Source organism: Monodelphis domestica, chromosome 8, assembly GCF_027887165.1.
Source record: "Monodelphis domestica isolate mMonDom1 chromosome 8, mMonDom1.pri, whole genome shotgun sequence".
NCBI classification, from domain to species: Eukaryota; Metazoa; Chordata; class Mammalia; order Didelphimorphia; family Didelphidae; genus Monodelphis; species Monodelphis domestica.
In genome coordinates this window covers 94,394,019-94,418,406 of record NC_077234.1, presented here as the reverse complement: position 1 = coordinate 94,418,406, position 24,388 = coordinate 94,394,019, and the positions used below count along the sequence as shown (strand labels likewise).

At 38.7% G+C, this 24,388-nt stretch overlaps 2 protein-coding genes across 4 annotated transcripts in view; one reads left to right on the top strand and one right to left on the bottom strand.

Annotated features, from left to right (window-relative positions):
* Positions 1-2,401, bottom strand: part of NUFIP1 (nuclear FMR1 interacting protein 1) — a 55,087-nt gene extending 52,686 nt beyond the window's left edge. Inside the window, exon 1 of the mRNA XM_001369892.4 lies at positions 2,043-2,401. Within this exon, the coding sequence (XP_001369929.1) occupies positions 2,043-2,289 (247 nt within the window). The 5' untranslated portion in view covers positions 2,290-2,401. The remainder of the gene's footprint in view (positions 1-2,042) is intronic.
* GPALPP1 (GPALPP motifs containing 1) overlaps positions 1,335-24,388 on the top strand; it is a 38,418-nt gene continuing 15,364 nt past the window's right edge. The window contains exons 1-4 of one of the 3 annotated variants that reach the window (XM_016425037.2): positions 1,335-1,390; positions 7,098-7,239; positions 13,807-13,908; positions 17,922-18,030. In XM_016425037.2, the coding sequence (XP_016280523.2) occupies positions 1,357-1,390; positions 7,098-7,239; positions 13,807-13,908; positions 17,922-18,030 (387 nt within the window). In that variant the 5' untranslated portion in view covers positions 1,335-1,356. Of the gene's footprint in view, positions 1,391-2,432; positions 2,732-7,097; positions 7,240-13,806; positions 13,909-17,921; positions 18,031-24,388 lie in introns of those variants that run through there. The other 2 variants (XM_003341837.3, XM_007501568.2) reach the window with 2 other exon arrangements.

Sequence of the window (24,388 nt, the reverse complement as noted above, 5' to 3'; positions counted from 1 at the left end):
CAGTCATCCTGCATCCTCTTTATCCTAAGAAATTCTATTAAACTGGAAGGTTTTTTTTCCACTAAGCCTTCTTTACTATATCATATTTGCTATCATAGCAACTACTTAACTTTTAATATACCATTTAAGATCTGACCCATGAATTTTATGTCCAGCTGAGTTGTTTAATTAAAGATTTAATAATTTTTAAAGAACACTTACATTTTTTTGTTTCATTTGTACGAAATTACTATTCTCTCATAAAAATATTTAGTAGAGTAGCACTTAACTCTACAATTAAAAAACTGCTTCACTGAACCAAAGATAATCAGGGTTAAAGCTAAAGGGGACAAGAGAACTTTTGATTTAAAGGATGAGGAAATAATCCAATCCCCTTTTTTAAAAGATAAGGAAACCATGTCCTAGAGGAAGGGAAATGACTTGTCAAAGGTCACACAGAGAGTAAGAATAGACCTAATTCTACATAAAATGATGTTTCCACTACAGCAGTACTGTCACACAAGCTATGCCCAGCCAAAGCTTATCTTCTCAAGGGTCTTACAAATAACATTTCATAAAAAACAAACAAACAAACAACAACAAAAAAAAACACCATGGCAGCTTAAGAGTCACCTACATTTAAACTTTCTTCCCACTCATTTTTCCCTCCCACCACTACTACCATAACTTAGGAGGACAGAATGAAGTTTATTTTGGGTTTCCATCTTCTACGACTTAGATAAACTTTCCCTGGGCAAGTGAAGGATGCCTTGGTTAGTAAATAGACATTAAGCCAACAGAGGGAGCACACTAATGTAAATGAGCACTAGATTTACAATAAGAGGTCAGGGATCTGTATCCAGACCAAATCACTCTGTTCTTCAGTTCCCTCATCTGTTAAATGAAAAGATGGTTCTAAATGATGTCTAAAACATTCTAAATTCTATGGTCTACAAATAATAAAGACTTTCTAGATAAATGCAATGAAAATAAGTGGAAGACTAAAAATGTAAATAGGGAAGATTGCTAATCTTCAAATCAAAAGGGAGAATTCTGGATTTCAATTGAAAAATGGCATTAATTCCTAATAGTTTTGTCTATCCAAAAAAAAAAGCAAAAATTACTGTGATTTTTTTTTTTTAATCACAGACTTAAAGCAGGAAGGAATCTTGGAGGTCATGAGTCCAACTCCCTCATTTTGTGGATGAAGAAAATGAGGTCCAGAAAAACTGAAGCAACTTGCTTAGGGTCACACATTAAGTGTCTCAGGTGAGAATAAGAACCTTGGTCTTCCTGATTCTGTCGCCAACACTCTATCCACTTACATCATAATGCTTTTACCTCAAACAGACTTTGAGAGAGTCATAACAACTGTGAATGAAGTTCCTGTCACAGCAACACTTCATACTAGGTGAGAAACTACGAAATGTACCCTTTGTTAGGCAGCACGGTGGGTGCATGTTGGCTTTGGAGTCCAAAGACTTAGATTCAAATCCATTTCTGAAACTTACTACAGTGTGGTCGTCTCTGTAACCCTGGATGTGAGACACTTAAGTGCCTCATCTATAAAATGGAAGCATTGGACTAGTGAGAGAGAGTTAGGTGGCACAAGTGATAGAACACAGGACTTGGAATCAGGAAGCCAGAGTTCAAACCCTACTGCATACACCTGAGCAAGTTACTTAACACGTTTGTCTCGTTTTCTGCAACTGCAAAATGGGGATAATAACCTCGCAGGATTAAATATGATAAAATGTGTAAAACGTTTGGCACAGCGTAGGCGTTATATGTTTATTCCGTCCCCTCTACATGACCTCTAAGGCCTTTATGATTTTAGCTGACCCAAACTAGCCCCTCTCCCAATTAATCCAAAACTGGGAGAGGGGAATGGCTTGTCAGCGAGAATGGCGTAGTTTCCAAGTTAATAAAACACGCAAGAAATTGAGGATGGGTTGGGAATGGAAGGGGGAGGCAAAATCCATCTTGGGGATTGGGGGTTAGGGAGAACGGGGAATGCAAGTAAGAAAGTAGCATCACTATAGAGTTAAAAGCATATGGTTTACCTGGCTGTTGGTACCAGTGTCCCTGCTGAGGGTCGAAACCATCGTAGCCTTGAGCCGGAGCCCAGGACCAGTCCCGGGCCGGCTGGAAGTCCCAGGAGTTCTCTGATGAAGGGGGGAGGGGAGGCGGCGGGGGCGGCGGAGGAGGAAGCACCCAAGATGTCCAATCTGCAGACCTATCAGTCTCAAACCCTGGGAGCGTTAGCACCGGGGGCGGCCCAGGAGGGGGGTACCAACCAAACGGGTCCATGAAACCAGGGAGGACGTTTCAGTCAAGAAATTGTAGAAAGAGCGTCACTCCGCAGGCAGCTCGCAGCACGTGGGCTATTCTTGGTGGCGGCCACATTATGCGTCACTTCCTCTCTGGACGTAAACACACCTCGGGACCAATGGCCTGTTGTGACGTCATTTCTCCGGCGCCGGAAAAATTCTCCAAAGTCCTCCTCGGATTGGGAGACCTAGGGGGTCTCAGCGCTTGCGTGGTGTTTGGTGTGTGTATGTGTGTATGTGTGTGTGTTGTGTGTGTTGTGTGTACTATTGATTGGGCGGAGAGGTTGGGCTGCCCTCCCCACCCCCACAGCCCCCACACTCCCAGCCCTGGGCAATGATGGCCAGGGACCTGATAGGCCCCGTGCTGCCCCCGGGTTTCAAAGCTCGAGCGACTGCGGAGGAAGAGCCAGACCTGAGTCCAGGTAAACTTGGGAAGGGAGGGAAGAACCAACCGCGAGCCAGCCCCGGTACCTCTCGGAGGGAGTAGGCCTGTTGTGTGCGGGGCGTCTGGCGTGGAGCTGGAGAGACCAATAAGAAAACGAAACTGGCCCTGCCTTCGTGGGGTTTCCCTTACAGATGCACCGAGAAACTTGTGATAGATGGAAAATCTGAGTAATTTTTTTAGGGGGTGGGGGTGGGGAGGTCAGGAAAAGCCTGCTGGACAGAACTGGGCTTTGAAAGTAGCAAGGGATTCTTCCCTGGGAGGTAGGTGCTAGCTATTCTGGTCCTCATTTTACAGGTAGGGAAACTGAGATAGATTAAATGACCTGCCCAGAGTCACACAGGTAGGAAGCAAGCTGCTGAGGCCGATTTGAACTTTCTCCTGACACTCGATCTAGAACTCTCTCCAACTCCAGGCCCCTCTCCTTCTACCTCCATAAGAGACTCCTTGTTTAAATACAAGAACGCAGAGGACACTTCTATGCTCCTAAGAAGTCAGTTTAGCTGGATCAGAGAGCCTGTCATCCTGGAAGGTAGATTGTCAGTCAACTAGCATTCAAGGCAGCAGCTAATGCTAGACATGGAGATAGGAAGGCTTGAGGTCAAATTCCACTTATCTGACCCTGGGCAAATCGCCTAACCTCTGTCAGCTTTAGTTTCAACTGTGAAATGGAGATAATAATAAATGATATAAAGATGCTTCCAAATTCCTTTCAAATACATTGTAAAGCAAAGAGTAGGCCTATATATACATTGAAAACATTTTGCTGACTTTCGTAGTTCTGCGTTTTACCAGGTTGACAATAACTAATGATAGCTAGCATTTGTACAGCTCTCTAAGGTTTTCAAAGAACTTTACAAACCTCTCATTTTATCCACTTGAATGAGTTCTTTTCTGTTATTCCTAGGTTGTTAATGCCTCCCCTCAGAAATTTGTACCCCCAGCACCAGCACAATGCCAGGCACATAGCTTATCAATAGAATAAATGCTTGTCAGCTGACTAGGTACAAAGACTTATTAGTCATGTTTACACAGTAAACATTTAACAAATTAAGGCCAGACAAGAAAAAAGTTTGGAGAGTCTCCCTATTCTGAAGAAACTTAATGATTTTTTTATAGTAATAATTCCATTTGGACATCTACCCTAATATTGGTAACACTAGTCCCTCTACCCCTCAGATACTCTCTTGGCTCTCACACTTGCTCAGGCTCCACTTCCAGACTACCCTATAGTTCACTAGTTCAATTCAAGATTTTGCCCACAATCCATCTCTTTCACACATACTCAGCTGTTCTAATATTGTTATTCTGTAGACCTTCTTGAACAAAGCTGTGAGAAGAACTACAGATTTCTTATGTATTTCAACTGGGACCTCACTGTACCATAAAACCTGAACTCTTGGGTTTGAAAGAGATTTTAATATGATGTAACTAGTTTCACTGTAGGATGCATAGCCATGCAGCGTATATGGCAAAATGAATGACTATATTAAATGTAAAAAATTAACTTAAGGGACTAGTATAAGTTGAAGAGTAATTTTATTTATAGTAGTTGTATAGTTATAGAGATTATAAAATAAATATTTTAAATCTGTGCCATTGTGAATTACTTTTTTTTTTTTAAACTTCCCTAATTGACTCTCTGTCCCACTTTCCACAGTAGCTATTCCAAGCCTCTTACTACATACAGCCTCCCCTTCACAGTCTCTGGTCTATTCATACCCCATACTGGCTTTCTTTCTATTCCTTATACAATACACTGTACTGACTGACCTCCTTGCCTGAAATATACAGCCTTCTGACTTCCACTTCATGGAGTTCTTATAATCAATTTAAGTACCATGTTCTACTTGGAGCTTTTCCTTGCCTGTCTTCCCCAGCTGCTCATTCTTCCCTCTCCTCACTTCCTCCACATTCATTATCTTGTGTTTATTTTAGGGTTTTTTGTGCATATTCCCCCCAAATAGTAGACAAGTTTCTTGAGGGCATGTACCACATGTCTTTGTGTCTTTGACTTCCTAATCCAGCACAGTGCTTAGCACAAAGAAGTCACTTAATCAATGTCTGTTGTCTTTACTATTCCTTGTTAGTATGAGAACTTTGAGACAATGACTAATCTCAAGCTGCTACTACTAGAGGTCTTGACTTTGACTTTTATTTAATCTCTTTTACTTCCCTAGCACCTAGTACGGTGCTCTGCACATAAGCACTTAGTAAATGTTACTGAATGAGTGAGTGATAAATCAATGGGTTTTTAGAGCTGTGACAAAGAAAAACTTTCTAAAAATATAAAGCTAGCAACCTTCTCCCACCTTTGTTATCACTAGTGGCAAATCAATTTGACTTGTTACTGCTATCTCATATTGTGGTTCTATCCTGTTACATAATGGTTATTTCCTTTGATACATAAAAACAAAATCAAATTCATTCATGTGCACTATAGAACTGACTTTACACTTTAGTATTCCTCCAATTTTTTTGTAACACCATTTAGTATTCCTTGAGTATTAGCCTCATATGTTAAAAGTATTTAACAATGGCACAGATTTAAAGGCTTAGTTTTACAATCTCTAACTGTACAATTACTATAAATGAAATTACTCATCAACCTTTACTATTTCCTTAAAAGTTAATTGTTTACATTTAATATAGTCATTCATTTTGCAATATACTCTGTGCTATGCATCCTACAGTAAAACTACTTACATCATATTAAAATCTCTTCCAAACCCAGTTGAAAAACAGCATGGTTCAATGATGAGAAACCTGACCTCCAAACCATGAAAACCTGCATTCAAGTCCTGCCTCTGACATTTCCTGGCTATGTGATCCTAGTCATACCACTTGCTTTGGACAAACTCTGTGACTATAAGTTGTAGAGAAAGTGTTAACCTGCATGCCTAATGAAAGTTCTTCTTTGGGAATTCCCTATACCAGTGAAAATGACAAGTCAAGACTAAATCCAAGTATCCATACTACACTAACCAATTTCGAATTAGCCTATTTTCCTGAGGTCCTAGGTGATAGCAAAGGCAGAATATTGCTAACAAGTAGTACCTAAGGCCATGTGTTTCAGTGTAAGTGAAAAGGGAAAAGAAAAAATTGAAGATGCATTAGGAACACAAATTTTGTAAACCAGGGAAAAGATTCATTCTACTTTTATTGACTCAGAAAACTTAGGCAGCAAAAAAAAAAAATCAAAATAATTCAATCTAAAATAATTTATCTTGATTCTTAATCTTTCCTCTTTCTAGGCATTTCCCAAGGTATTCATTAAACATTAAAGGCCTACTGTGTGCAAGGATCATGCTAAGTGCTAGGAATATAAAAATGACAGTCTAGTAAATTAAGGAATTTACATTCTACTGAATTTTAGGATAGAATAAAAAAATAAAAGATTAAGGGAAATTCTGTCATATTTTTGAAGATAGCAAAAGGAGATAAACTTTCATGTTCATTCTGTTAAGTATTTAGTGAGAAGTACAACTACACTGCTAAGTAGATTTTGGCATATTGTCATCAGTGGATTGTGCATAAAAAAAAAGAAAAGAAATTGTAAAAGACACATGGAAAGAAAGTAGGCTGCTCACTTTGTGAGAGAAAGGGAAAATAAATGGCTAACCTGAATGTCGTATTCGGTAATCACAAAATATTAACAGATGTAGATCTTCTGTTCTTTGGAAAGATCTCATTGAATACTTCGGGGATTTGGAATTTCATCAATGTGTTCACTTCACTGGTGCTGATTGCAACCCTAGTATTATTTAGAAAAGCTGATTTGACAAAAAAAAAAAATTTGACTAACTTGCAGACATTCTGGTGATAAAATTTCCTGTAATCAGCTTGGCTTGTCCTTGAACAGCCTTGGAGCCTTACTCCAAGCCTTTCCAGCTTGGCAGAGCCTGTCATGAGTTTACACTCCTATGGCATAATTTTGGAATCTCCATCTGTGTGTCACTATAAACATCACAGGAAGATATCAGTGAAGGTCCTTCTATAAGGGACCTCATTAACAGGTTTAAGAAAGAACAAAAAACAAGAACCACAGAAGATGAGGCCCTTTCTGGAAAGTATGCCCACATGGATGAAATCTCATTTCCACCAAAATATAACCACTCTTAGGTGCTGAGAACACAAAAGGATGTGGTTCTTGTCCTCTTAAGAGTTTACACTTTAATTGGGGCTGCAATTCGAATGTATATATGACAGTAAACAATACCAGATCATATTTGTCAAATGCCAAAATGAATGATAGACAGAAAGCATTATGTGAGGGAATGAGAGAGCTCATAATGGTTAAGAAAGCTTTCATGAAGGTTACAGCATCCCTAGCAAATCTTCTTTAGTTGCAGGACCAGCACTGCCACCCAACTATAAGAGCAGTAGTTCAGATTCATCATCCAGTGATGAAGACAGTGATTCACCTTTGCCACACCAAGGGGGAAAGGAAGATTCTGAAGAGGAACATGACACTGGTCCAACCCCAAGGTCAGTCATTTTGTTCATGAGTTATCATTTAAACCAAGGTTTTTGTCTATAGAATTGTCAGTAGTAGAGCAGTAGAATGTAAAGACATTTGGGAAAAGGACCCTACATCTGATTTATAACTGCTTCCCTTGACTACTTTTCCTGTTCCAGTCCTATCTGCTTTAGTCCCACCTCTAAATGGAGCCACCCTAAACTCTAAAATTATTTCCATTCATTCACACCCAAGTATAATTGTGCCTTAGATCATTTGAGTACTTGAAACTGTTGTCTGTAAGATCTTGAATTCTACAATTTCCCCCCAGAGCATGATTTCCTGCCCCTTTTCTAGTTCTCACAACTTGACTACATCTGAATCAGTTCGGTCATTCTCATTTCATCTTCTAATCCCTTAATCCCTCATGTTGTCAGTGATGATATCTGTTTTGGCTTTGTTTCCCTCCTGTTCTGGGCTTGAGCCATTTCTATCTCCCTTCACTGCTTGTCCTATTCTGGCCCTTTAAATCCCCCCACCAGCTCTCTTCTTCACTCCTATTACAAACTATTTCTGTAGGAACTCAGGAAAACTTCTGATTCACTCCATGATAGATTCATGCTGTCTGACCTCCTTCACTTGCTCCTCCCTCTCTGCCAGCTCCCACATTATAATCATTTTTACTAATTTTCTGATTGATTACATATCATGCTTTCCATTGGTGCTGTTCCATATCTCCTTCTCTGTCTTCAGATCTCCAGTTTGACCGTTTCTCTCATTCTCCCCACCCCCAGTCACTTTTCTCATCTCTCAGGAAGTGATTTTACTTCATACTAAGAAAATGAAAGCCATTAGTTATGACCTTTATTTTCTATCTTAACATAATTTACATGTCCTCATCCATACTATCTTTCCTATGGTGTCAGAACTGCAGCTGCCCTGTTCCTTGCACACAAATCCAGTGTTACCCTTGATTTCATTTCTTCTACTTCCTCTTGGACACTGACCAATCCCTTTTTCTTTTCCTCTTTAGTCTTTATCTATCAGCCATCTCTTTCTTGCTGCCTATAAGCATGCTAAACCCCTCCTCCCCCTCCATCCTAAAAAAAAAAAATAAAGCCATATCCTATATCCATTCCTATGTCCCTCAAGCTATCTTCCCATATGTCCTCTCTTCTCTGCTAATCTTCTGGAGAAAATAGCTATGCTTAATGCCTCTATTCCCCTACCAGCCTATCAGTTCCTCAGCACTCATTGCTAATCTCACAACTAATGAAACCAATCCTTCAGGTGTCACTAGTGACCCAGTTGTTAGATCTAATGGTCTCTTCTTAGTCTTTGTTCTCTGTGATTCTTTTGTAATATTTGACACTATGACTCCTACTTTTTAGTTGAATCATTTTCCCTCCTGTGGGGTCCTGTGACACTGCTATCCCTGGTTCTTTTACTACTTGACTCACCATTTCTTCTCTGTTTCTCTTATCCTTTCACCTAAGTATCATCTTCTTTCCCACCAAATCATTGGTCCTCTTTTTTTTTCCCCTATAATTTCAATTCAACAAGCATTTTGTAAATGCCTAATTATGTGCCCAGAACTGTGGCAGTCACTGGGGTACAAATTCCTTTTATTAAAGAGAGTCTTACTTAGAGGGAAACAACACATGCACAGAGGAATAATGTAAGATGTGTTCTAGATAAATAAAAAGCAGTTTAGGGAGCAAGGTATGGAATGACATTCTTCCCCCTTGACAGTTTCTTTCATTCCCATAACTTCAGTCATGAAGGAAATGCCTTACAAATCTATGTAACTAGTCCAGGTTTCTCCCTTCACACATCTCCAGCTGCTTGCTGAACTATTGGCTTCTTTGGAACCACAAACTTAACATTTCATTTGAATTAATGAAGCTCCCTGCAGTTTCTGCTTCTAGGACAAATGACAAATTCCTTAAAGCATTTAATGCTTTTCACAATCTGGTTCAGCTTCATTTCACACTAAGTTTCCTTGACACTCTCTATTCCAGCTAAATTAGACTACCTGGCTGGTCCCTGTTGTCTACTATCTATTTATTCTTGCAGCCTATGACTACAATGCATTTTGCTTAATCTCTGCCTATTGAAATCCTTCTCTTCATGGCCCTCTCAGGACAAACTCTTCCATAAGGCCTTTTGTACTCTGTCAGATGAAAATTAGCTCTCCTTAAATATTCCTAAAGTTTTCATTGGCATAAATCTCTTCTTGGTGTCTCTATCACATTCTACTATGTACCATACCTAAATTTGTGAATGTGTCATACCTCCCTTATTATGATTTACGTTTTAAGGGCAGAAACTGTAGTTTTTACATTTTTGTTTCCTCAGTGCCCAACCCAATGCCTTCTGTACTTTGTTTTTCATAGATGCACACATTCCCCTTTGTGGGAGGAATGAAATAGCAAGCAGAAGAAGCACTAGACTTGAAATTAGTAAACCTGAATCTAGTTTGGTCTTTGCCAGTTAGGCTATGTGATATTGGGACAATCATTCAACTTTTGGGGACCTTAATTTTCCTGGGTCCCCTCCAGCCTTGAAACTCTGAGTCTCCCTGAAAGAAATAGGAGAATAAAAGAACTCTTAAATTGTTTTATTATATACTATAGTATTATTATTACTGGCTCAGCATGAAATGCTCATAATGTTGAACTCTGAAAAACAGAGTTTGCCTTCCTTCTAACTATCAGGTGAGGATCTCACCTTTGAATGAAAAAAAAAAGAGGCCATTCAAAGAAAGATCTCTCTCATTCTAATAACCTCAAAATCCTTGATATTATCCCTCACTCTTGCTCCTTTTCTCCAGTCTCTAACTCTTGTCCTGTTCTTCTCCATGTGTGATCAAAAACCTTTCTCTTTCTCTTTCTCTTTCTCTCTCTCTCTCTCTCTCTCTCTCTCTCTCTCTCTCTCTCTCTCTCTCTCTCTCTCTCTCTCTCTCTCTCTCTCTCTCTCTCTCTCTCTCTCTCTCTCTCTCCCTCTCCACCTCTCTCCCCCTCTCCCCTGCTTTCACTTCCTCTCCTCTTACTTCTTAACCCTCACAGTCTGAGTTTCAGTAGTAACACGCAACCAAAATAGGTTTCTTCAAAATTATCAGCAGTCTCTTAATTGACGTGTCTGATAGTCATTTTTGGCCCTTATACTTCCCATTTCTTGCATTTGATGCTGTTGGCTACTCTTTCTTCCTGGATAATCTCTCCTCAGGGCTCTTATGATACCCCTCTCTTCCTGGTTCTCCTCCATTTTCTTTGCTGGCTTAGCATCCATATCATACCCTGTAACTTTAGGTATTTCCCAAGACTGTCCTATGTTTTCTTCCTCTCCATTCTCTCTTTTGGAAATCCTACCAGCTTCCATAGGTTTAATTATCATTTTTATGCAGATTAACATGAATACGCCTAAATAGATGTATATAATGATATCTGTAGATAGTGATCTACTGATATCTGTTTTTATGTCTAGCTAGCCCCAGCTTCTACATCGAGCATCAGTTCCATGTTACCATTTGCCTTATTGGACCCTTGTATCTTAAACTCAAACTGTCTAAATTTGAACTCTTTATCTTTTCCCAAAAACTATCCCTTCCAAACATTCTTATTTCTCTAGAAAGCATCACTGTCCTTCAAGTCTCCTATCTCTGTTCCCTCCCTCTCTGTTGTTCTTGTTGTGTAATTTTTTAGCACAGGAACGCATATAAGAGAATAAAATTCTCCAAGCCAAAAAGAAATAGGTTTATTGGGAGAGGGCTGGTCTCACAATAAAGGCAGACTTCTGGTCAAGACCAAAAGACCCCAAGCCTTGTGAGAGGACTTCTTTTTTGCCCCAAGAATATCACAACTTCTTTACCAGTATAGAAATAATCCAAGACAGTGATAAAAATAGAGAGATGTGGATTGGTTGAAGTAATCAGGAAATACTTCTCATTGGTAGAAGTCACTTGATAGGCAGGGGAGCCTGAACCCTATTTTCTAAGCCTGATGATGTCAAGGAAATGTATACTAAGATGACCAGGGTAAGGAGAAGGTGCCAGGCTCACAAGCGGGGCAAAACCCTGATGATGTATACTAGGGTATATACAAAGGTGAAGGAATGTCACCAGGGTTCTAACAGAGGCAAAAGCCTCTGTGTTAATGAAGTCCAAATCACAAGCTCAAGACCATAATTGCTAAGAGTGCATGATATAGCAAGTTACAGGCTAAGGCTGAAACTGAGGTCTATTCTAACAATAAACTATCCTAAAGCATTTCTTTACTTTGGTCTTTACTAAAATACTTACAAAAAGCCTACTAAAATCATTGCTTATGCTAACATTATTTAACTATCTTAGAATTACAATTATGATTAACTCAATACTACTGCTAACATTAAAAATCTAATCCCCATATGAGAGGTAGGGAATTTTTCACTCATTCTAAATAAATAGCCTAGAGCTAAATGATACCTTTTCACCTATATAATTTATTTCTCATCAAACTTCTCTGTGTTAACTCAGTTGACCTTAGCTTCAGGCCCTCAATCACCTCTTATTTATATTATTTCATTCATTCAGTAGATATTAAGTATTTACTATGTGCTCTAAGAATTAGAGATACAAAAAGAGATTGATATTATTGATATTAATGGTTGATGTTACTTTGACAGCCTTTTATTTAATTAGTCAATTTAGAATATTTTTCCATGGTTACAAGAATCAGTGTTCTTTCCCTAACCCTACCCCAACCCCCTCCTGTAGCCGACACACAATTCCACTGGTTTTTTTTTTACATGTGTCTTTGATCAAAACCTATTTCCTTATTATTGATGTTTGCCCTAGGGTGATCATTTAGAGTCTATATCCTCAATCATATCCCCATCAACCTATGTGATCAAGCAGTTTTTTTTTTCTTCTGTGTTTCTATTCCCACAATTTTTCCTCTGAATGTAGATAGTATTCTTTCTCGTAAATTCCTCTGAATTGTTCTAGATCATTTCATTACTACTAATAGCAAAATCCATTACATTTGCGTGTACCACAGTGTATCGGTCTCTGTGTATAATGTTCTCCTAGTTCTGCTCCTTTCACTCTGCATTAGTTCCTGGAGGTTGTTCCAGTCTCCATGGAATTCCTCCAGTTCATTATTCCTTTGGGTACAATAGTATTCCATCACCAACATATACCACAATTTGTTCAACCATTCCCCAACTGAGGGGCATCCACTCATTTTCCAATTTTTGGCCACAACAAGAACACAGCTATGAATATTCACTTTGACAGCCTTTTAACTGGTCTTTCTGATATGTCTTCTGGAAGTCTAGTCTATCCTCTACACTGCTTTCAGAGTAATTTTCCTTAAGCAAAGATATGATACCTCTGAGATGAACTATACCTCTCTAGTTTTTCAGCCTTCCTTTCCAGTCTCATTTCGGCTTAAGTATCAACAGATCAGTGTAAAAATTGATGTCTATAGCAAGGGTTTCTTCTGCCTCTGAGAAAATAAGAGACAGTCCAATCTCTTAACTCTTTCTTAAATATTCCTTTTGTCTTCTTGCACATCCTTTTCTGTCTTAGTAACAACTGTGAGACAAAAGGTTAGGCAAGACCTAGACCAGGGGTCTCCAAATCAAGGCCCACATGCGGCCCCCTGAGGCCATTTATTTGGCTCCCACCGCACTTCTGGAAGGGGCACCTCTTTCATTGGTGGTCAGTGAGAGAAGCACTGGATGTGGTGGCACCACAAAGCATGGCATCGCTCACATATAGTACTACTTCTGGTGACGTAATACTTTGCATGGTACCTTGTTCTGAGAATAACTGATTGAGAACGAGGTGCTGCACAAAGGATTCTGTGGCTACACAATGGAAGACATCAGCATGGTAAGCGGTGATCTGGGGAAGGGGATTCTGCACTGCGTATTGTGGTGGTGGTGATGGGCCTGTGCAGGGTGTGGCAGGCTCATCGTAGCCAGCACTGCAGCCTCCACTATCCCAGACAATGGTATACACATATGTGTTCATAGTTTGTTTTTTTAATAGTCCAGGCCTCCAATGGTCTGAGGGACAGTGAACTGGCCCCCTGTGTAAAAAGTTTGGGGACCCCTGGCCTAGACAGAGTTAAGTGACTTGTCCAGGGTCGCACAGCTAGGAATTGCCTGATGCCAGATTGGAATCCAGGTCCTCCCAACTCCAGTCCTGGCATTCTATCTACTGTGCCACCTAGCTGCCCCTCAGATTGTTCTTAAGAGTAGAATCAATAACTTAGTTTTGTTTAAATGAGCCCCACTCGTGGACTTAGGACATCTTTATAAAAAACATTTCAGATGTAGTTGATCTATTGCTATTATGAAGAAGAATCAAATTTCTTACTGAGGCAAGGAAAAGACTTCAAAAAAAAAGTTACATTAAAAATTAATGTGCTATGTGAAATTACTGCATTCTCTTTGGTGACTTCTATTTTTTTAGCCTGGTATTTTGTCTTAATCAGTTGAGCCTATGATTTCACATAAAATGAGAGTTTTCATGAAAATTTTTCCTGAAATAATTTTTGGTTGCATTTCTCTCATGTATAAATAAAGTGAAATTGCTTCCTTTTCAGAAAACAGAGACGAAATCAAGATGATGATGAGGATGAGGATGGCGGTTTTTTTGGACCAGCTCTTCCTCCAGGATTTAAAAAGCAAGATGATTCTCCACAGAGGTAACTAATATGAAATAATAATACAAGTTACTCTTTTTCAAGTACAATTCTTCCAGTTAAAATATACCATATGTCCTAGTTCTTTACACTATAGAACCAACAAACTTGCGTTAAAGCCTAACTTTTGACACATACGGACTGTGTCACTAGGAAAGCCACTTAACCCCTCAATGCTCCAGGCTACTCTGACACTAAAAGTTGAATTGGTAAAGGGAGTTTCCTGCTCATAAGTGCTCTATTCCAGTAGAATTACAAATTTAGTCTCTGTCCTCTTAATTTCCTAAAGACTCTTTTTCTAATATAGTATCTCCCTTTTGTGGCAAAACTCCTTGAGATGGCCATGCCTTCATTTCCTCTCCTCTCTCTCTGTTCTTTGTTTTTAATTTTAAAATCCTTAATATCGGTTCTAAGGCAGAAATACAGCAAGGACTATGCAAGTAAAGTAAAGTGACTTGCCCAGGGTCACAGGGCTAGGAAATCTGATTTGAACTCCAGGCCTGAAGCTCTGTCCACTGTGCTACTAGCTGCCCCCTCTTACTCTTTTCTAAACCCTTTGCACTCTGACTTTCTACCTCATTTTTGAAATATAACTGCCCTCTCCAAAGTGGCCAGTTATTTTCTAATGGCCTTTTCTTAGACCTCATCCTTCTTGACCCATGGCAGCCTTTGGCACTATATTACACTCTCTTCTCCTACTTACTGTCTTCATGACATGGTTCTCTCTTGGTTCTATTCCTTTGACTGACCACTTCTCAGTCTCTTTTGTTCTATTTCCATCCAGGTCAAGACAATTAGCTATGGGTGTCACCCAAGGGTCCATCCTGGGCCCTCTTCCATTCTCCCTCTACATTATCTTGCTTGGTGATCTCATCATTTCATGTTGGCATTTCTGCACAGATGACTCTCAGATCTATTTATCCAACTTCTCTCCTGACTTCTAATCAGGTATCACCAATAACCTGTTGGGCATTTTTAATGTGACTTCCTATAGGCATTTCAAACTCAGCATTCTCAAAACAGAACTAAGCCTTTGCTCTCCACACCCTCCTCTCTGCCATATTTCCCCCTTACTGCCAGTGGCAGAACCATACTCCCAGTTGCCCAAGCTCAGAGTCCAGATGTCATCCTTGACTCGTCACTTATATTCACCCCACTCATCTAATCTCATGCAAAGGCATATTGTTCATACCTTCACCATATATACCTGGTATGGTCCTGTCTCTCTTCTCACATAGCCACCATTGCAGTATGAGCCCCTATTACCTTGTGTATGGATGATAGTCTTCTGGCTGAGCTCTCTGCCTCAAGTCCCTTCCCACTCCCAGCCTTCCTTCATCAAGCCACCAAAGTGACATGTCTAGCCATGTCATTCCCTCCCTTCTTCCTCTGCCCCCCACTTAGTAAACTCCAGTGGTTCTCTCTTTATCTCTAGAATCAGTTAAAGAAATATTAAGTTCCTGCTATGTTTTGCTAAGCACAAAGAATACACATAAAGGCACAAGAGGCCCTGATGAGGTCGTGTAGTAGGGGTAGAGGATGATTTGAAGATGTGTGAATCTTCAAGGAGATTTCATCTGGAGGATAAATGTCTGGAAAGGATGAGATCCAGGGGAATTGCTGGGTGGGAAATAATAAGGAGAATCCTGGGATGTCCTCTTTAAAACAGTGGAGGATCTGGGGAGAGTTCCCCATTGTCCCTCTACCACCCTTTTCTGTCAGAGCAAGGTTGGGACCCCAGGAAAGGAGGTGCAAATACAGAATGAGTGGCCTGTCATTAAAAGCCCTTTACATTCTTGTCTTGTTCATCCTAACACTTTATTTTCTTCCACTACTTTATGATTCAGTGAGACTGGTTTTCTTGCTATTCCTCACACACAACATTGTGTCTCCTGGTTTGTGTCTCTTCACTGGCTATCCCTTATGTCTGGAATTTTCTCCACCTCCATGGCCCCCATCTTCCATCAGGGAGTTCCTTCTAGGGGGTGGTCCCAGGCTGGGCATGCTTCATCTCTCTCTCAGCTGTGCTTCTGACTCTTGGGACTTCACTACTCCTACCTACCTACCTTCTCACCTTGGAACTTCCCTCTGGCTTAGGAATCTTCCTGCCCTGAGAAATCCCTTTCCCGTGCTCCCTTGAGAAGGAACTCACCAATGGGAGAAAGAGGGGCCTCTAGCTATGCTTCCAGTGGTGTGCTTCCCTGAGCTTCACTACAATGACCCCATTTTCCCCTTCCCCTCCCACTTTTAACTCCTTTTTAACATATCATTTTCTCCTGGTAAAATGTAAACTCTTTGAGGGCAGGGATTGTCTTTCTTTTTTGCTTGTCTTTGTATACCCAGCACTTAGCACAATGCCTACTGCATAGTAATAACTTAATAAATGCTTGTGGCCTCCCCATCTGCCCTTTCCCTCACCTTTGCTTCCTGTCTTTTCTGGCTTCCTTCAAGATAATACCTTAAATATGTATAGCACCTTACAGTTTGCATTCTCACATATTGTCTCATTTGATTCTTAATATAACTGTGAGTCATGTAGGACAGATACTGAGGTCATGTTTTTTTGCAGTTTAGGAAACCAAGGCTCAGGTTGGTAAAGTAATTGATCATTTACTTTTTGTCAGAGACCAAGGAATGGCAGAGCTGGGAGTAGGCTTCTTAGGCTTCAGATTTTTTTGACCAGAGCTCTTTCCACTACATTATGCTGCCTCATTGAGGACAGTAAGTTGCCAGAAAATAGTGCCTGACATAGATCAGCAGTACCTTGAGATTTGGAGGAAAATGTGAAGAATCTATGACAAGCCAGCAAAGTGGTGTAAAGTTTCCTTTCTTATCTTCCTATAATTTCTTCTTCCTATTTGAAGGTCAAAAGACTTAAAGTAGAACCAAGCTAGAGTCTGTGCTAGGCTCCAGCAGCAATTGTCTCAGAGAGCATCATTGTGGTTTCCACCCAACCCAAGTGTTTGTTTCTATGCCTGTTGAAAAAATAATTTAGCTACCATTGTGATTGTCACTTATTATTGCAGTACCTGTTCACCTGTTGCCATCTCCTGTTAGCTCTGCTTCATAGAAATTAAATCTCTGATCCTTGCCAGAGCCAAATTTGTCCTTAAGTAGTAACTGCTTCTAACCTTAATGACTCTTAAGATAGATTTCAATATTAGTATCACACAATCACCATCTTCCCCCTTAATCTTTTGTGGAGATGGTCTAAATCTATGAATGGAGAAATAGTCATTCCCCTACATCAGTAGCCCTGCCTCTAAACCACTTCTTGTACCATCATTACAAGGGGAGCAGAGCACTTAGCATAGTTATTAAGCTCTTAACCTAAATTTTTTTAATTTTTAATTTTTTAAATAATTTTTTAAATTTTTATTCACTAGAAAGTTGCTGCCAAAATTGAGGGCTAAGGTATTCCTAGGCACATAGTAGAACAGATTTCCCCATATTAAATATATAGTATTCTCCACTAAGCTAATGGCTCAGAATTCTCCTCAGTATGGGAATGCCTGGCAACCATTGAACAGTGCAAGCTCTGATTCTGTTCCATGTTCCCCACTAAATCCTCCATAAAGGATCTGTCCAACTCACTGAAAGCCTTTCTCTTTAAAAATTTTAAGTTATTATAGATATGAGCACACTATTTCAATTATCCATCTCATCCGTAGTTGTGTGAGAATAAATATCACTAAAAAATAATTCAATGTGAAGATTTTCCAATTTTGTTAATGTTCAAAATACATATGTATTATACAGCTCTTAGAAAAGTTGACACATCAGTGCCCTCAAAGGTTGAGAATCATTGAAAGAAAAATCTAATTGTTGTCTAACAGAAAACTAAAATGAAATGGTTTTCTTTCTGATTTCTAGTAGAAGAACATTAGCATTCCTTTTCAAAGTAATATTGGAGTAATTTGAATTTTTTTTCAGTGTATCTGATTTTTTATTAGTCTGGTTTTGTATGCTTTTATGTTGAATGTATAAACAACCATAAACTTGACTTTTATTTTTAGGCCAATTATAGGTCCTGCATTACCACCTGGTTTTAATAACCGAGCACAGAAAACTGGAGAAAACAGAGATGATCCAGGACTACTCGTATCATCATCTTTCAACTCAGAGGTTTGGAAATTTTGAATTTTAAAAATTAAGATGAACAGAACATTTTTTTTGTCCCTTCTATTAAAATTTCACATCATACTTTCCTTCTTTCTGCCCACATTTCACTTTTCCTGCTAAGCCTTTAATCACCATGAGATAAGGGCCCAGGTCAAGGCCATTTTTGAGTGCCCAAATGTTTATTTTATGCTTGGTTTTTAAATAAGCAAAGAACCGTAACACAGAAGATGATGTTCAACAATTTTCCATTTCCACTAAGAATAGAACAAACCCTACTAGATCTACTGTATATTTAACCAGGAAGGATTTAGGTTAAAGATAAGATAGAATTTCCAATTAGATTGATAAATACTAAAAATGGGTTACAAAGGAGACCATAAAATTTCTTTCCCTATCTTTAAATATAGGCTGAAGACCTATATCAAATAAAAGCAAAGAAAAAAAAACCCTAAACTAAAGAATTATCTCTGCCCTTAAAGGCCTTATATTTAAGCTAGAGAATTGAAAAGATGTGAAAAGTGTAGATTTGTATAATACAAGAGGTGGTGTCCTTGAACTAGGTAAGAGGAGCCAAATTCATGGCCACAAAATTCCTGGTGCTGTCTGAACTGGATGAAAATGTAATTGGGAAATGTTCAACAAAAATCAACTAAAAAAATAATACAACATAATGTTAATTTGTAGTTTTTTTAAGTATTCGCCCCCTAGGATGCATTTCTGTTTGAATTTGACACCAGGAAACTAGATTATTCTTGGAAATAACAAGATAGTCATTTTCATGAGTACCTAAAATTGTCCATCGGTAACTAAGTTCTGAATGGCCAGCCAAGGATGAGTAAGGGTTGCCTACAAACAATATCAGAGTGGTTAACCCATATCACAACAAGAAAACGGCCCTCATCCTTCTTGTCCCTTTCATCCCAAGGTAGGAAGTCAGTTCCTAGAGAGGAGACAATTTGCTAGACTTTTAGTTATTCCTCTCAAGTTTTGTAACCTGGAACATGGATACTGATGAGTGAAGATGCCCCAACTCTGTAGTAATATCAAAACTAGAAGAGAAGGAAAGGAAAAGGGGGAGAGGGGAGGAACAGAGGGAGAGAAAGAGATGGGAGAGAGTACCCTTATTAAGTATTTTGTGTGGATTGTACAAATGCAGGTAAGATAGAGGGAGGTCTCCTTTGTATGTGGAAAACCCCACAGAGTTGGGAGAAAGTATAAGGATGGGCACGCAGCAAAGTAGCATAACATGGGGACTGCTGAGAAGCAGTATGGGAAACAGGTTCCTGGGCAAGATACAGTGAAAACTTACCCATCAGAGACTGGTGTCCCTGGAGCCAGAGTCGATTCTTGACGGAAGAAGCTGAGAGTGCTGGCCTGAGCACCAACATCATGGTCTGGAAATGGCCCCAAAGTCCTTGCTGTTTTCACTGTGTTTACCAGCCCTTAATGATACCCACTTAGATTGGTGGAAAGAGGATCATGCTTAGCCAGGCAAATAAATGTAAAAGCATGTCCCTATTCCTCCTAGTCTTCAATGTCATTTCTTTGATTTGGTAATATCTTTAAGGAACTACATAGGGGATCTCTTGGTGGTATCTATTGTCTCATTTTGAACAGCGTTACTTGGTCAGTTCTTGACTGAATGGCCAACCTGCACTGGAGATCACCAGATTCTGGCAGTGCTAAGCATATAACTGGTCAATTTAATTCTTGATCCATCAGTGTACTTACTATTTAAATTCACCACATCCCCAGTACTTCTATGCCCTGATCCTTTAAACATAACATGAGGTAGTGTGACCATTCTAATATATACAACATAGAAGAATGACTATACTTTCTTTTTTTTTAATATAACAAAAGGATCTAATATACCTTTCCAAAGTTGAATTGTTGTTTTTCTAATGTCTGATTTTTCTCTCCTCTTTTCTTACTTTCTGCTTTTTGGAGAATTTCATTTCAATATTTGTAAATATTTCTACTAGCTGCTGCTATTTTTTGGGGGGGAGGAAGAGGTGAAAGGGAAAGTATTAGTGTCAGTTATTTGTATAATTTACAACCCCACAACCAAATACAAATTCCTACTCTAAATATATGAATTTTACCAGTGTCATGAAAGTTTAGCAAGAAAGTCTATTGACTACAGTAGGATTTAGAAAAAATAATGAGACTGTGCTAATCATTTTAGGCTTTCTTTGGTGGGTGATTTTTGACAATAGATTCATTTTTCCACCTCCTATGTTATATTGTGTCAGGGTTTCCACAAAGAATGATGCTGTGACATCTTATTGTACTTGGTGGCAGTATTGCTAATTAGTAAAGAATGATCAGTTATCTTCTTAATGAAAAATTCTTGGTTCATTCAAATATTTATTTAGTATCTCCTACATGCATGATTGTGAGCACTGTGAAAATCAGGTTGTCAATATGCTTTATAAAAGAAAATGCCTCCAGCTATTATTCATTAAGGACTATAGAGCAAATTGAAAGAAAATGGTTCCTATTGGGAAACAAATTTGCTACAGGAATTTTAAAGTAATTTTACTTTCAATAGAGTCAGTCAACATTTATCTTTATTTTGTGTGACTCACTGTGGTCCATGCTGTGGGGAGACCTAAAATAGTTAAAAGACATGGTTGCAGGCCACATTATAAAACTGTTTGCATTTCACTTTTCCCCCCCTCTAAATGTGAAGGTAATCTTTTTTTTTTTTCCTATAGGTGCAGAATCCTGCTTTAAGATGGAATTTTGAATAGTCAGCATGACTTTGTTTTCAAAATAGTTCTGGAAAATATGCCCCATAAAATTGCAGGGGTTTTTGTCAATTTGTTGCTTTTGTGACCTTTAATGAATTTCACTAAATGTGGCTCTTCTGAAATGCTTGTTTAATTTTAGCAATACATAGACTTTCCTTGTATTTGGATCCCCCTTCTCCACATGCTCAACCAAGCCAATGTTACATAAAGAACTGGGCCTGCCTATCATTTGAAAGAAGTCAGCTTTTTCTGTGGCCTTTTTCTTTGATTTGGGGAAGTAATTGAATGTGTTGCTGCAAAGATGGTGTTTATATATTCTTAATCTATAGGAAGGAAAATGAGTAGCATTAATAAACCTTGGAAAGGGACAGTATAGATTTTCTGCCTTTAGGGGAATTTTTGGCAACTAAAACATTTTAATTTAACCTTCATGGTTGCATATCCCTAAAACATATTCATGGGTTTAGAACTTACTAGATGATATGTATGCCAATTGATCTTTTTAATCTGTTCTCGAGTAGCCTTCTTCAGAATCATAGGTTAGGAGAAAAATCACCTCATTGCTCTATGGTGTCTTTTCTTTTGTCTCTAAGTGACAAGTGTCTTCAATGGTTATTAGTGTGTATATGTTTCCCATAAGGCAAAGGAGACCGCCTTGACAATATTCCTATATGTATACATTTTGGAAGAGATAGAACCAGAAACTACATATTAATGTGGTTCAGGTGTATTATAGGCCACATGTTTGACACCTCTGGTCTAACTTTCATTTTACAGATAAGGAAACTGAATCTGATATGGCTTAAGTAACTTGTCCAGAGTTATAATATATAGCCAATGTAACCTTAATGGCAGTGTGGACTAAAATTTAAGTCTTCTAACTCCCAATGCAGTGACCTTTCTACTAGATGCAATTATAATTTCCTAAAAGAATTTTATCACTCCATCTAGATACTAGTAGCAGTTCTCTTTCACCTTCCCAAATCATTCCTTTCTCAAGGAGTTTTGTACCTGACTAAAAGTGCCTTCTCCAACTTAAACTCCTGTTCTTATGCAGAAAATCTTAACATGTATCTTATGCAGATACATGTTAATGACCTCCTAAACTCTCTTAACATCCCAGTTCCTCCGTGTCCTCAGCTCTTATGTCCTAGTCTCACATCATTCACTTGGGTTCCACTTGAAGAATCAAAAACACTAAAATCCCTGATACTATAAAAAAAGGCAGTAAACCCTGCCATCATCTTGATCTAACATCCTTTATTTCTCCTCCCTTTGCTTTCCTTTTACTCACTTTTTAGTTTTTGGAAGTCTGTCTTCTGACCTTATACATCAGCTGACATTGCTCTTGCCAGATCAGATGGCTTTCTCAACCCTCTGCCTTCTCCATTTCTCTCTAGCATTTGATATTATTGAATATTTTCTCCTAGAGACTCTCATCTCTATCCATTTTCATGTCATGCCCCCTCTCTTGGTTCTTCTTTTGCCTGTTAGACCACTCATTTTCATTCTCCTTTTCCGGATCATCATCCATAACATTCCCCCCTAACTGCAGATGTTCCCAAAGGCTTTGTCCTCTGTTCTCTTTCTCTGTACTTTGCACCTTGCTGAATTCAGTCAGCTCCCATGGGTTTAATTATCTCTATGCAAATGACTGCCAATTCTCTATACCCATTTCTAGCCTCTTTCCTGTGTTCGCTTATCTGCTCCTCCTGCCTATTGGATATTCCAGACAGGATGTGTATTTAGGTATCTCCAACTCTACATGTCCAGTATTCATCTTTCCCAAAAACCTTATCCTTCTTCCAAACTTGATTCTTTTTTTAATGGTGTTACCATTCTTCCAGGCACTCTTAGGATTATAATCTTGTTATTTTCCATGACTACTCATTCTTCTTCACCTGATCAGTTGCCTGATGTTGGCATTCCTGCTTCCAGAAGGTATTTTTTGCAACTGTTCCCTTCTCTCCATCAACCCTATACATCCCTCATTTCTCACCTGGACTGTTGTAGTGGCCTGCTAATTGGTTTGCCTGCCTGATGTTTGCTTTCTCTCCAGTCTCACCTCCTCACAACAACTAACTGATTTTATTAAAGCACTGATAGGACTATGTCACTCCCCTACTCACTTAATTCCAGTAACTTCCTATTGCATCTAAAATTAGGTATAAATTCTTCTCTTTATTTTTTAAAAGTCCTTCACAACCAATCCTCAGCTTATCTTTTCAGTCATATTATTCATGATTCCCTTTCACACATGAAGTGATTCACACAAACTAGCCACCTTGCTATTCCTCATTTATGACATTCTGTCTGTTCTGCACCTTGATACCATTGATGATTCCCCTCTCTAGAATACTCATCCTTCCCACTTCAAAAAAAAAACTACCTTGTAGATACTATCTTCCCCCAATAGAGTGTAAGTTCCTTGTAGGTGATAGCTGCTTGATTTTTGGTTTTGATTCACATCACTTAGCAGGGGCTAGTGTATAGTAGGTTCTTAATAAATGCTTCATGCTTGATTTTTTTAGGGGAAGGAAGAGAAGGAATAAAGAAGACATGGTCTGGATCATGTCAGAAATTGCATTCCAAGTGGTCTCGTAAATGCCTTTTGTTATTTAATCTTTACTTGGGGTTGTGAAATGGAGTGTGTTTTTCACACAAGCCTAGAAATTTATTGTTAGGTAAAAAGAAGCAAACAGTTTTTAAATGAAAGATAGAGATATCTACAAAATTACTCTGATACTTGGTACAGTGTGTTATAGTATTGCATTGTTTATTTTCATTTTTAGAATTCTTTTAAAATAAGATTAGCAGTAGGGAATATTATTGTCCTAAGGAGAATAGAAAATAAAGTTTAGAAACTACTTTCAGAGGGAAAAATTAGGAGCTGAATTTTAGATACATTCAACTTAAAACTAACATTAGGATTTCAGAGACTTTAGAAATGAAGTGAGATATCAAAGACATAAATATATAAATTGGTAGTTGTACCAATGATGGTTGTTGGTCAGTCATTTTCAGTTGTGACCAACTCTTCCAGACTCTATTTGGGGTTTTCTTGGCAGAAACACTAGAGTAGTTTGCCACTTCTTTCCCTGACTCATTTTACAAATAAGGATGGATTAAATCCCAAGAAAGAGAATGTTGAAAAAAGTTGGAGTCCAAGAACAAAACTTGGAGACTACTCATATTTAAGGGGAAAAGAAAAAGAAAAGCTAGTGAAAGTGGCAGAATTTGGTCCCAATGCTAGGAGAACTGAAATACTAGAACTATAAATTTTTATAGCTGAAATGGATCTTAGAGATAATGTAGTCCAACTCCTTTGTTTTAGAAATGAAGAGATAAGCTCAGTGACATAGCATAACTTGCAAAGGTCACATGTCTGTTGATGGCTTTCAGAATTAGAACCAAAGTCTTCTAACTATAGCCAAGACTTTATCAACTATACCCTATATGCCCTGTACCTGATTATATTCTAGCATCATGAAAGCCAAGAAAGTTAGTTACCATATAGATATGAAGGAGAATGAGGACTGAGTAGAGGCTGTTGGTCATTGTTAACAAAAAAGAGTGCAGTTTTCAGTAGACTATAGAAGACCAAA